This window comes from Mauremys reevesii, linkage group 2 (assembly GCF_016161935.1).
Source record: "Mauremys reevesii isolate NIE-2019 linkage group 2, ASM1616193v1, whole genome shotgun sequence".
NCBI classification, from domain to species: Eukaryota; Metazoa; Chordata; order Testudines; family Geoemydidae; genus Mauremys; species Mauremys reevesii.
In genome coordinates this window covers 214,685,144-214,699,874 of record NC_052624.1, presented here as the reverse complement: position 1 = coordinate 214,699,874, position 14,731 = coordinate 214,685,144, and the positions used below count along the sequence as shown (strand labels likewise).

Sequence of the window (14,731 nt, the reverse complement as noted above, 5' to 3'; positions counted from 1 at the left end):
TCATTAAAGAAGAGAGTTCAGGGAAATTCAGTCAAGAGCCTTGAGCTGAACCAAAAGCCAGAAGTTTGTTGAGGTTCTTCCCCCTCTAAACTATAATACCTACAGCAAGGGAAGAACCTAACAAAACAAGCTTCAATCAAAAATGGCTGTTTGGAGGTTACTGTAGTTTCAGGTGAAGTTTGAGCTACATACGTGATGCTGAATCCTAGCATACCAAGCCTTTACATCAAGCGAGGGAAAATGTGGAGCATATGGTGGAGACATGCACCTCCCCAAGTCAGTAAATCCTGAGATTCTGGGCATAGTCCCACTCCCAAAAGTATTATATGTGGATCTCAAGTTGGAAGTAACCAAGGAAGTGTCTACATCTAATTGAATCTGTCCTTCTGTGGGGTAGCTCCAATTACATTTTTTAGGAGTACTATGTTCTTTTTATGCCCTCAAATATATTTGTTATTTTTCATTATAATCCATTTGTCAGTCATGCTTTCTTTTTAGGTTTAAATATTTAAAGGGTCACAGTAATTTCCTGATGCTGCAATACTTGAGTGACTGGAGAAGAAAAGAAGATACTGGATAAAAATGGAGAGATTGAAATCTTAGTTCATCTCTCATGCTGTTGCATTTTTTTTTGTGAAAGTTATTTCATTCCTCTCTCCATTTTAATCAGTCACCAATCTTCTTTGGGGTCTGGCTACTGACATTCAGGCATCTTCTGAACAAAGACTGTCTGTGTCTGTGTGTGAGTAGTGCACTGCAGGGATTTCTCCAAGAGCAACAGCAATGCTACTCAAAGGGTCAGCTGCTTGTGGTACTGAGTTAACAACGTCTGAGTTAACAAAGTTCTGATGATCTGGAGAGTAAAAATATCAACTGTATGACAAATTAATCATTCCCCGAGGCTGGTCTTATCCCACTCTGCCACCACTCTAGCAGCTCCCATACGGAAGTTTAAGTCATCATTCATCAATAGTGTTTTCAAAGGATTACAATGAAGGAGTGGCCCCAAGGACCCTAACTTCATTGCTTTATGACAGTCTGAATGGGATCTAGATCAAGTCATTTGCGCACAGCAGGAAAACTGTTTGCTATTTACTTATGTTTTTACACAATCCCCATCGCGGCATTTATAAAGAACTAACATAAGAACGGCCATACTGGGTCAGACTAGTCCATCTATCCCAGTATCCTGTCTTCTGACAGTTGCCAATGCCAGGTGTTTCAAAGGGAATGAACAGAACAAGGCAAACATCAAGTGATCCATCCCCTGCATCTGGCAGTCAGGTTTGGAGACATCCAGAGCATATGGTTGCATCCCTTTATTTTTTTGGATTGCTGCTGCATACTGAGTTGATGTTTTCAGAGAACTATTCACAATGACTCAAAAATCTTTTTACTGAGTGGTAACAACTAATTTAGACCCCATCATTTTGTATGTGCATTACTTTGCATTTATCTACATTAAATTTCATCTGCCATTTTGTTGCACAGTCAACCAGTTTTGTGAGATCCTTTTCTAACTCTTCGCAGTTTGCTTTGGACTTAACTATCTTAATTTTGTATCATCTGCAAAGTTTGTCACCTCACCATTTGCCTCTTTTAGAGATCATTTATGAATATGTTGTACAGATCCATTATTTCTCTCTCTCCATCCCGAAAACTGACCAGGTATTCCTAGCCATTGCTTCCTGTCTTTTAACCAGTTACTGATCCATAAGAAGACCTTCCCTCTTATTCCATGACTGCTTAGTTTGCTTAAGAGTCTTTGGTGAGGGACCTTGTCAAAGGCTTTCTGAAAGTCCAAATATACTAGACCCGCTGGATCACCCTGGTCTACATGTTTGTTGATCCTCTCAAAGATTTCTAATAGACAGGTGAGGCATGGTTTCCCTTTACAAAAGCAGTGTTGAGTCTTCCCCAAATCATGTTCATCTACGGGTCTAATAATTCTGTTCTTTACTATAGTTTCGATCAAAATTCCAGATAAACCCTGGAAGGCTACAATTTTCACTGCACTTCATTTCCAGTTATGGAAGAAAAAAATGCATTAAAAAGGACAGAAATGGTAGCATACCACTCAATAACTCAAAAGATGAAGCATTCATCTATTACAGAAAACTAAACTCTCTGCTTTCACCAACTTTTCTGCCACCTGCTTTGCTGGTCATCCTGACAAAAATACATGTTTGCACTAGCTCTGCCCTTCATCCCAACTCTTTTTAAACTAGATATCTGAGAAAATTAAGGATGAAATTCTGGTTCCACTGAAGTCAACAGCAAAACGTTCACTGACTTAATTGGAGACAGAACTTCACCCCCTAAGGGTTTTACAGTTCACTGGGTCAAATGTAAGAAAAGCAGCATCAAAACAATGACAATGAGCAATACTGTTCCAAAATGACTATACAACAGGCAGGTGCTGGCACTAAAACACACCAATGAACATTGTATGACAAAGGAAAGAACAAGAAAAAATTCTCCTTCTGAGGTTCTGAAAGATGGCATCTAATTGTAATTATTATTTTTATTAGAAACATTTGGTAGAACATCTGAAGTGAATCTTTTAGGGCCAAACTTTCAGCTCCAGCTTCCAGTTCTGAGTGCCCACTAGTGTGTGGACAACTGATTCTGCCTACAAAAGCAAACTTCCACCCACTTTGCAGAACACCTGAAATGGCAGTAACTGATATTGCTAGAGAAGTCCTTGACCCTCTCTTTTTACCCTTCTGGTGGGAATAGCCCTGGGCAAAGCAAACCAATAGATCAGCCTTGCAAAATTCTAGTGACCTACTGCCCTGGGGGATTTTAGCCATGACATGATGACATGACTTCTCTGTGCACTAGCTCTGTCTAGATGACAAAAAAATACTTTTTAAAATCAAGTAGCTAACATGGTTTGAAACACCGGTTAAACACCCCTCAGTGGTGAGATTCTGTGCTTCGTCACTAAGAGGGGTAGCACAAAACTTGCAGCCCAGGCTGGCTTGAAGCCATATTTGTGCTCTCCTAATACTGGACTGCTCCAGGGGCTGGAGAAGCCTCCAGTGCAACTTACACTCCCTTGAAGGAAGTTTGTCTAAGTTACAGCAGCCTGCCTCTCTCTGCCTATGGACCACAGCACTGACCAAAATCTCTGCAACGCTACATGCTGCAGCCCCTCCCTTGATGCCCTCCCTGTCCCAGGGCTTACCAGAGGGTCCACAAAAGACTTTCTTATTCAGATTATCATCCATATAGAAGTATAATGTGTTAAAAAGCACCACACAGCCCCCCAAAAGAGTCTTTTAGGGCTGAACTTTCAGCTTCTAATTTTGAGTGCCCACTATTGGGTGCACAACTGATTCTGTCTACAAAAGTGAGCTTACACCCATTTTCCACAGGGAAATTGGGCAGATGGATGCCCAGCTACATGATTCATGAGCCAGACGTGAGATTCACAAACACAAAACAGGTGTCTCCTATTTTTGCATGTGCAAAATGGGTAAGTAGACTTAGAGGCTGTGGGGGATACTTACACAAGAGGCAAAGTGCTAACTTACCCCACCTATTATGGTCTTCAAGGGGCCTTGTATCAGTTCAGATAGGCAAAGTGCAGGTGAACTCCACTTCACCTTCAATACATCCCCTTCTGACTACAACAGGATCGGGAGAGGCAACTGGCAGAAGAACAAGTTTTGTCATTTTATACTAGCTGAGAGCTCCCCTATCCCAGCAGAATTCTCAGCTGGCCAGTTAGGGCCAGATTCTGCCACTTTGTGCCCCTTCTTACTCAGTGCAAAGTGGACAAAAGATAGGGCGAGAACCTGGCCCTTTGTTTATAGTCAGTTAGTGTCTGGTCCTGCACAGGGGTGGCTCCAGGCACCAGCGCACCAAGTGCATGCCTGAGGCGGCAAGCCACGGGGGGTGCCCTGCCGGTCGCCGTGAGGGTGGCAGTCAGGCTGCCTTTGGCGGCTTGCCTGCGGGAGGTCCGCCGGTCCCACAGCTTCAGCGGCAATTCAGCAGCGGGTACGCTGACCTCCTGCACGCATGCCGCCGTATCCACATTACCAGCGGACCTCCTGCAGGCGCGCCACTGAAAGCCGCCTGACTGCCTTGCTTGGGGTGGCAAAATACATAGAGCCGCCTCTGGTCCTGAAAACACAAAGATACACTGAAAATGTGCATATTTGCAAGAGTGAAGTTACTCATGTGTTTAAGGATTTGCACAAGAAGGCCTATGGTTAGTCAGTTTCCCACATACGTGAGGCTTTTACACAACAATGGGAAGAGAAAAACATTATAAAAAGAAGTAAATGTAATTGCAAAATCACAAATAATGGCTGTGGAACTCAAGGGTAAAAGAAAACCAAACTTATAAATCTTTTTAAATTCGCTAGATTTCAAATTAGTTGTGTCCCCTCCCTTATTACACAATCACATATGTGTTATCAAACAATTCAGTACACTACAATCTTTCTATCACTTTCCATTCATCTTGGAAATACTGTGTTCTGTTCTGCATATGCTAGACAAATATAGGACCTAGATAGCCTCTCATCTATACATCTATTGAGAGAGATGAGAGGATATCTAGGATGTGTATTTATCTAGCATAGATATCTTAGTACACAGTCTGTAAATACAGCCACACACTTCAACTCTCCGAATTTGTTCATATAAATTTAGTAGAAAAGAGGCAGCACAGGGTGTATCAGTGTGAAGAAGCAGGAGCAACAATGGAAGTTGTGAAATTATTAAGTACTGTATTTCCAGTAAATATATACATGTGCTTGAGAACTCCAGCATACTGTATGTTATACAGTATAGCTAAGAACACTGAATACAAAAACAGAGTTTGCTAAGAGAGGAAAATGAGTTACCAAAGAATGATTTTCCACCAAAAGGCGGGCGTAAAACCTCTAATTCTGAGCAGAAGTAACTTCCTAAATGATCTCACATCTACACAGATGGCACCATTTTTAGGTTGTATTTAGCTATATACACAATCAGAATTTACAAACCTTTCCATCAGCAGGCTGATTGCTGGCCAATTTGACCAGAGAATTTGAAAGAGGATTCCTACCCTGTGCTGAACAGAACATATAAAGACTGTATATAGTTCAAGTGACCAGACCTCCAAAACGAGGTAACTCAGACATCACCTGTAGCCAATATACCTTAGCCTAACCTTCGTGTGTGCTTGCACATGTCTGTACTTGACCTCCTCTGCTGAGGTACTATCCAACACCTTTTATATCCTGTTTGGAGTTAACAAGAGGCACCTGCCACTATGACTCAACAGTAATTACCCTGTGACTTCACACAGGATTCGGGCAACTGATATCACCATGACAAGTTTTAGTCTGACACATATTTGCAACCAATTTAAAGTTAATCATAATGTGTTCACTAGCTCCCATTCACTCCAGTCCTAGTTTTTTAATCAAGAAACAACTTACTGGGGGAAAAAAATGTAGTTAATCATTCTGGTACTTGCCCCCTCCCCAAGCCCTGTACATTGATAATTCCAGGGAAACAGATACATACAGAGAAAGAAAGAGCAAGAGAGAGCTATTGCACCCCACACCAGGGTATCTGAACACCTTGGATCAGCACCAATAGACCACAGATAGAGTGCAGAGCTACCCAAAGGAAAAAAAAAATAGATTTTAATTAAGTTGAAGCAGTGTTTAAAGTTATTCACTCTGAATTGGCCAACAGGCTCTGTAGTGCCCAATTTACTTATTTTTACTCTAGGTCAGATATTCAGTTCATTGAGTTTATATGGATATTTCCCACTGTACATTAACATTTCCCTGATTACTATACTACAAGTGAAGCCACTAAATTGTTTTGCAGCCCTCCAAGTAGCCCCAGATCACAAAGAAAGAACGTTAGCCAAGCAAGGAAAATATAGGACTTGTGGTTTTAATTATTTGTAAGTTGGCAGCACAACTAATGACTATGTTTATATCAGATGGTCACAGATGTGTGCTTGGTTATTTGTTCCCTGTTTTAAAATATGGTGTTTGAATGTGGCTTGTGCACTACACAAAGAAGAGTAAAAAGATTAGCTGAGCAGTTTATTTTTGGTACCCCCAGTGGTGTCATTTGTAGCTATAAAATGTATCTTATGTCTCTTATGACAGATTTCACAGCTGGCATAAGGCCTCCTCCAGCTGTTGCTCTCACCTGGCCATTGTGGCCCAAACTAGGACAGTTTAAATGAACAAGGAGAAGCAGTGAAATCTAAGAGGGGCTTTTGTTCTGAGGTGGCTTAGAGAAACTAACAAACAGATCAGGTGAAAACAGGTTGAATCAAAAACCTGAATCTGAACACCTCTGAATGTTGGGAAAGCTTGATTATGAATCCAACTTCATGGCTTGATCCCATCTCAAATAGCAGACAATGAAAAACATCCATTTTATCTTTCAGATGTTCTTCATAATTTTTCTTTAACAAAGGTTTGCTCCTTCCCAGTGCATTTTCTCTATCTCATTTAATCCAGCAATTATGATGACAGTGATGAATGTATGATGCCACATTCATTTCCATAAGCAAAGGACTTTGATATCATGCACTCAAGACTCAAGACTCTAGGTGGATGGAGCAAACTGAGAAGCTGGTTATGAAGGAGAATGTTTGCATACTAACACAAATATTTGAAACAATTGCAAAGGGAATACTGAAAATGACTGACAACGTAAATTGCCTTTTGTAAAAATGATCTATTTGTGTGAAAATCTTTCTTCAAAGTTACCAAACTGTCTGAACCAGACCACAAAACACATTAAAGTGACCGCAAATTGTACCCTGTGGAAAACACAGCCAGGATAGCTTTTAGGGTTATTATAATCAACTAAAGATTCAGTGGTGAGTTTGTACAATTTTGATTGGTATTCAGAAAAGCAGCATCTCAGCACAAATGCTTTCTCCCTGAAGAATAGCTGATGCTCAAGGACTGATTCAGAAAATAAGAGAGGTGACTATACTCCACAGAAAACAACTTGGGAGACTGGTCTTGCCCAGCTGCACCACTTCCTTCTTTTGTACCAAATGAAACAAAGCCTCATTCAGACGGTTAAAATGTGAGGGAATGGTGAAGAAGGGTGTGGTGATCAAGCACGTGGGCCTGATCCAAAGTTCAGTGACTTTAGTGGAAAGACTCCCATTGACTTCATTAGGATTTGGATCACGCCCTTTGTGGACCAATTTGACAAGGAACCCAAAGTGTTCCTGTTTGGTGCAATGGGGGAGAGAGGAGAAAGGGGTATCGTGGAATTGATCCAAAGTGCTCACCAGCAGCAAAAACCCTGGAAGAGGAAGAACAGGAACACTGTGAAATTTGGGATGGTTTTCAACCTGTTATATGTTTCTCTTTCAGGCTCCTGTTGAGTGTAGAAAAGCAGTGGTACATAGTGAAGATGGAAATTTAAAGGTGTTTGAACAAAAAACATGTCTAGTACATATTCCTATTTAGAGTTATTAAAACATTGGAAAGATTTGTGCTGTGCAACAGCAAGAAAGCTTTGCAAAGTCTAAGGCCAGTGTGAAGTTTAATCAAAGTCTAATTAAAACCACGTAAGTCCGCTATCCCTACAGGATCCTCCTTTAAGAATATCTTTAGCAATTTAGCAGAATTACCAATGATTTAGTGCATCAGCTACTGAACTACAGCGATTAGTGGTTTAGTGTTCTCATACTGACCGTGAATTGTTGTGAAGCTGATTTACATACAGCTTTATAAGAGAATGCTCATCAGCTACAGGACTGGCTACATTTATACCCTCAAGTAACCTGAATAATTCAAACAATGAAACCTTGTTAATATCCTACGCAAATACACAGAGTAGCATGCTGACAGTGGATTCAGTGTGTTCAATTTACAACCATTTTAGATAGAATGCTGTTTTTTAAACAAAATAAAAGTGTATGTTTCAAGTGAATTAGGGTTGAAAACAAAAATAATTAGAACAAGTTGCAATGCAAAAAGTTACAAGAGGATTAATATATGATATTATTTTACATTTCAGGACACTGTTAACTCTAAAATAACCAGAAATGTCCATGGCATCATAAGAACATTTCATAAAGGAGATGCCATATTACCCACCTACCAGAAGGTCAGTCTACCTAGAGCTCTGGCTTTTAAAATTCCTCATGTCCCACAGGGCATTTTCCATTGATAAGTCCTGATTTCATGTGCAAAGGACACTCCCTTCCTCCAGGAGAAAAAGGAATTCTAAAGTGCCAGAAATGTACCTTCATTTGATCCTGATAATTAAAGACAATGACTTGAATTAAAGAAACTAAAGCAAAAAAGAAGTATCAGTAATTCTGTGTGTAAAATGAAACATGTAGCGCAATAAATACCACTGTAAGTATTGTAACTAAAAAAACATCTACTGGGTGCCTGTCTTATAATAGTAAGCACACTGTGTTGCTCATTGAGCACTGTGATTTCTTGAAGGCTGCATACATTTTAGTAACAATGGTAGTTTATAGGTAACAAAAAGTTAATTATTAGGGGAGCAAAACATCTTTATTCTTGAGACTATATTGAAGTGTGGTGTACTATGGCTTTGTTTTTAGTCCTGAAAGAATAACCATGAATACCCAAGTTACCAAGATTATAGTTGGGAATTTTAGGTCTCTGAAGCACTGAAACATAAAGCAAGAGCAATTCAGTCAGATGCAGCCAAAGGTTACACTATGCTTACCTTCTCCATTAGAGTGAGGAGAGCTTCTCTTTGCAGTATCCTGACTATGACCATTTACTTATAGTTTTTTTTCTGTAGACTATGTAATTGGTAGCAAATGCTGCAAACATATTTTGACTGCTTGGGCATATAACGGTGTATGGAGTTACACACACCTTTTCTCTGGGAATAGGGCCACCCTATTTCAAGGCATTTCTTTGTTGTGGCCTTTAATGAATCTCTGATTTGTTTAACAGGTGAAGGAATGTCTCAACATCTTTCCAAACAGTGACTTAACATGGTCCTGCCCTCTACTGGCTGGATGAGTGGGCCAACCAGAAGCTGTATTTGCAGAGTAGTACCAATGGTTAAACCACATTTCTGGGCCATAGGGGGATTGAGTCAATATGTAGCTGCAGTTTTATTCCATTTGGTATTCTGTGTTACAAGGCTTTGCAGTGAATACTATAAATGAATTTATGAATCAAGTTCAATTCAGGGGTGCTTGTTAGTGTGACCAGATAGCAAGTGTGAAAAATTGGGATGGGGCTGAGGGGTAATAGAAGCCCATATATATAAAAAAGCCCCTAATATTGGGACTGTCCCTATAAAATCGGGACATCTGGTCACCCTAGTGCTTGGTCCAGGTGGTCTCGACTCAATTCCATCTCTAGTTAATACCAAGTGAACACTGGGTATAAGAAACATATCCATGGATGCCAAATATACTCTATTACATAAAAACTACCCTGACCACCTTTTATAAGCCTCACGCAAAATTTGAAATGCTAGCTAGATTAATTATACAGTGCAGTAAAAATTCAAGGAATTCTTTTTCTTTTAGTTATCCTCCAAAGAGTTTCTGTGATCTAAATTAGAACACCAAACTCATTTCAATTAATGACATGGCTGAAATTTTAACTCAAATCCCCAAAGATAACAAGTTAGTATATTAACTTGTTATCGCAATGTACGCCCTCACATCCCAACTTCTACTCCCTGCCCAACACTGCCAAATGACTTAGGATCCGAGACCCAATTTTCAAACATCAGCTTCTAAATCAGGGTGCCCAGTTCTACATTTTAGCACTTACAGTGAAAATTAGGTACCCAAACGTGCATTGTAGCATCCTAAGTGCCCACGTAAGCACGCCAATGTGGAACTGGGTGCCCAAATTCAGGGGCATTCATTTAAAATGTGGCCTTCCCATCTGAATAACTGAAACTCAATCCACAAAAGGTTGGAATATTTCTGAGACAGTGTTCTATTAACATTTTCATTGAGTAAAATGCAAAGAACCTAACAATCAGGGATTTATTTTCCATTCACGTGAGTTGTTTTAAAGTAAGAAAGGATGAGCACTCACCTTCTGTTTGTGAAAGTATTTCCTGAGGGAACAGAGTGGGAGAATAGCGTATCATTCATGCTGGTTACAGGTCTGGGAGGCCTAAAAGAAGGCAAAATAGCTAAGCATATTTTATTTGTATTCAACAAACCATCAGCAATAGTATTTACACATAGAGATTAATGATATTCTTGCTCAAGGTAAACTGACAGCAGATATCGTCTGCTATAAATAACCAATTGCTCCAAACTAAAGGGTTATTTGTTTTTTTTTAAATGGGGGATAAAAAGCCATAACAGGACCAAAAGATAAATGAACATCAGGTTTTTATGTTATGAGGCACATTTTGAACAATTTGCTTGATTCTTTTTCCTACTCTGGCAAAATAATTTATTGTGCAGCATTTTTACCAAGTCCACTGAAATGCCCCATAAAATATAATTAGTATAAAAATGGTGAACCGCTATCAACAGTCTTTAACTCCCCACCCCCATCTCAGACTATAAAATAATGTACTGTAATCACTTTAAAGGGACACTGTCAACTTAAAAAAATGACTTTTCTGCCTGATATTGTTTACTTACTATTGTAACTGAAACTGAGATTAGAGAAAAAAAATTTCTCAGTTTTTTACAGTTTAATTGGTAAGATACTAATTGCCTGGGAATTTTAAACTGGAAATTTATATGGTGCCAGTGAACAGCAGTATTAGTTAGCATTTCATATCATTTACATGAGATTTACATATGTTCTGCATTTTTTATCTGGACAATGAAAACACTGGACTATTCAAAGATTATTACACACTTGGTGCTGGAATCTGCTAAACATTCTGTGATCAACAATGAAGATGTAATAAGATTTGTTACAAGTTTTTCTTTCCCTCCAAAAAAAAAAATGTACTAAAGGAGAATAAAATACTTACCAGGTATCTCTTTTGCAGCCAAAATGAAATTGAAAAAAGAGACCATTAATGAAGATGGCATTTTGAAATGAATATGGATAAAAACAGGCCATTGTTTTCTTGTCAATTCTCATATCAAGAAAACTGGCATTGAAACCATTTCAGGCTTTGCCAGGGTGAGCTCCTTAAAGCTACTGACTCACTCAGATGAGTATTTGTCATCACTTTTCTCAAGTTCAGCTTTAACATGGTGTGTGTGTTTAAATACACAAAGTGGATATTTGATGTGATAGAGCTGTGTATAGCAGACCTTTTAGAAAAATCAAAGACAAATTCTAATCTTGGATGCGTATTTTTTAGCTTTGCAGCTGTTTATGGAATTTACAACCTCCTGGGTATATAGAGGTTGACCCATGAACATGGAACAGTCTTATATTAAAAAAATAATACAAGCCATATTCGTTGAAATGTCAAAAAAATCTGAAAAAAAAACCATTTCATTTCAACATTTTCCGAAAGAAATGTTTTTATTTTTTTATTTGAAATGACTTTTCATTTTGAAATTTACTTAAATTTTATTAAAAAAATAATTTAAAAAAAGTTGAAAAAAAAAAGAAATTTTATTTTGGGTTGGACAAAAATGTGTCATTTGACCCCAAACATTTTTTGTTTACTTTTTGGTACTGCAAGGAAGGAAACAAACATCAGATATTCACACAGCTTTATATATCGGCTTGGAAGGATTAAATTAGAAATGTTGGTAAATGTCAATGTTATTGTATACACACAAACCAACAAAAAAAAATTCCATCTATTATAATGGAAATTTACAGATGGGCAAAGTAAGAAATATGCTGTTTGAGAACTTATTAGAGTTTGATTTAAGGATATTTACCTTGTTTATTTTGACATGTGATGTAGAGAATTTGTGTTTTAATGGTTACAAATCTTTAACTTTTTGAATCTCCATATCTATTCTCATTAAATAATTGTTGTCTCCCCCTTTAATTTCCCCCAACCGTGAAAATGTAAATGGATAAAAATAGAAAAAATGCTTAAAAATAAAACACCAATATTTTCAGTTAATATTATAAAAATAAAATTCTGCCAAGCCTCTCTACCTATATACATTACTCCGGGGGGAATTCTGCGCCACTGCCCAATGCAGAATTTTGCGGAAATTTCCTTGCCTCCATAGAAATTGGCTGCAGTGCTGTTGGCCACCACTTGGGGCTGCTGGACCTGGCAAAGCCCAGCTCACACATAGAAGACACTGCGGGGGTGCGAGGAGAGAGTTAGAGGATCCTCGCAGCTGCAGTTCCCCACACACTCTGAGGGAAGGAGACAGTGGTGCGCAGGAAACCCCATATAAGCCTGAGACCCAGCATCAGGCTGTTTCTCCCTCTGCCTCCCTAGGCTCTGAGGGGAGGGGGGGCGGGTGTCTGGGCTGGGGGGACCTCATGGCTGGGTTCCGGGGGAGAGGGGTTGTGGGTGTCTGGCCCCCTGACTGGGCTCTGGGAATGGGGGAAGGGACAGAGAAACAGGAACTGGGTTGTCATAGGGGTTTCTTTAACTCTACTCCCGGGGGAAATTTTGTGTCTCTCTCTATTGTTACAGACATACGTGCTGACAAGTATTTTGAAATAAATTACCAAAATAATTGAAACTGGCGTGATTATGTAATGCTGTTTTGACAAATAAAATTTGCAGAATTTTACAATATTGTGTGCAGAATTTTTAATGCTTTTGGCACAGAATGCCCCCAGGAGTAATATATAGTATAGTATAACATACTAAATGACAAAATTATGGATGGGATTTTCAAAAGTTTTGTCCTCATTGACTTCAGTGATTGACTGCTGAGTGCACTTGATAATCTCACCATGATGCTAGTAATGCTATTGAATCTCTTTATATTTGGGGCTTTTTGGTTGGCAATTATATTTGTGGTAGACAAAAATAGCATGAAAAAAGTCCCCGCATCAGCTTAAATCTCATAGCCATGAGATTCCCCTTTTAGGACTATCATCACACACATTATTATTTCTTGCATCATTGTGAATGGTCTGTAGACATGTATATTTGATACGTTTTGCCTTATATTGCAGTTTTAATTAGAAATGTTGAGTTGGACCCATAACACTGAAAAAATAGACAGCTCTTTGGCTCTGTGTACTCCAAGGTAAGAAGTGAACAATGAAAAGGAGGGTTACTACCTTTAAAAAAAATTAAAAAATCACAGCAATACAGGAGATCTTTGTCCTTATTTAAAGTAGCACTGTTGAGAACAGAGGACTCCTTTGTCATATAAGTCTACCATTAAATGTATATGGGAAAAATCCCTTCGCTTGAATTCTTGCCCAGATCTGTTTCTCTTGATACCTTTTATCTTCCATTAGATTTAAAAATAAAAATTGTGCCAGCAAGAAGATATTCTCAATGAGTTACTGTAGCATATCTTTCCTCTCAGTTAATTTATGTGAATTACATTGTAGATCATGCTATTTCCATGACTTGTAGGTTTTTCATTCATGTATCATTATGCTCAATACAGTTATATTGCTTTCAATCTAACAATAAGGAGAAACTGTGCCATAAAAATAAAATAGATTGTCTCTCATGCTTATATTCATTCACACTAAATTATATCTATGTATTTAGAAAGAAGACAAGGTCCTAATTTTACAGCAAAGATTTTGGAACAGATTCTATTCAATTACTGTATCTTTCCCTTCCCTATCTTTGTTTGAATTCCGTCATAATAACCCAGTATTTACTATGATTGCAGCATGTTATCTGCTATCTAAGAATATATATTTGCAGGGTACTACAATCATGCTGTGAAACAGAATTATTTTAAAAAGTTTTTCATTGTAGTTGTTTGCAGTGCTGTTGTAGCCATGTTGGCCCCATGATAAAAGAGAGAGACAAAGATAGGCAAGATAATATATCTTTTATTGGACCAAGTTGCTGGAAGTTGGTCCAACAAAAGATACCTCTTCATCTACCTTGTCTCTCATATCAGAATACAGGTAGATCCTCCTACTGGAGCCAGTGTTAATGTCCCACAATGAAAAACTCTAGATAGCATGAGGAAGAGGCTTTAATTTCACTTTCATGATCTCTTTCTATCCCTCTGAAGTATGCCCAGTTTCTGCATGTGAAATTATTATCTATCCATCTGTGATTCTCGGCTTTTATACCATGCCGATCACCATGGTATCTAAGCAAATACATCTAATTCTGTTTCTTAGTACAATATGCCTCTATTCCATCCTTACGATAAAGCAGTACATTTATTTTAAGAGATAATCAGTTGTAACCATCACACAAAATTATACATCTGTATGAGATACCTCACATTTTAAAAAAGAGGGACCACTCCCATTATGACCACCCAAAGAATAACATCAGCATGATTTATTTTTAAAATGTCTAAGCAGGCTAAGAGAGGGTTCCCACAGCCTTTATGGTTTTTGCCTCCACTGCTTCAGTCAGCAGCATGATGGAGGTGGTTAAAAGACTGACTTTTTTTTTAGAATGATTGCAGCACTTTTCATGAGAAGTATTTTACAATAAATATCTTTTAAATCATTTCAGAACATCTAATTGCTTTGGAACTTTTTTCCAGTTGTTACTTTAGTTTTGCTTTGAATTCCTGGGAAAGAGTGTCACTTTTAGGTCAAATGAGACCAAGAAAGCACAGGTCACCAGAGAAGCCAATGTTACCTAGCCAGATGACAATATATGATCTACTATTAGTGCAGATGATGAAGGCCCTTCAATGAATGCTATATCATCT

At 38.5% G+C, this 14,731-nt stretch overlaps 1 protein-coding gene across 45 annotated transcripts in view; it reads right to left on the bottom strand.

The window, feature by feature from the left end:
• DTNA (dystrobrevin alpha) overlaps positions 1 to 14,731 on the bottom strand; it is a 323,219-nt gene that overhangs the window by 54,103 nt on the left and 254,385 nt on the right. For 32 of the 45 annotated variants that reach the window (XR_005593707.1, XR_005593708.1, XM_039522836.1 and 29 more), the window contains 2 exons: positions 10,047 to 10,127; positions 7,688 to 7,777 (listed from right to left, as the gene is read on the bottom strand). Coding sequence is in view for 42 of the 45 variants with exons in the window: in XM_039522836.1 (XP_039378770.1) it covers positions 7,688 to 7,777; positions 10,047 to 10,127 (171 nt within the window). In the remaining 3 variants the exon portion in view is untranslated. Of the gene's footprint in view, positions 1 to 3,539; positions 3,657 to 7,098; positions 7,294 to 7,687; positions 7,778 to 8,605; positions 8,642 to 10,046; positions 10,128 to 14,731 lie in introns of those variants that run through there. The other 13 variants (XM_039522849.1, XM_039522817.1, XM_039522819.1 and 10 more) reach the window with 4 other exon arrangements.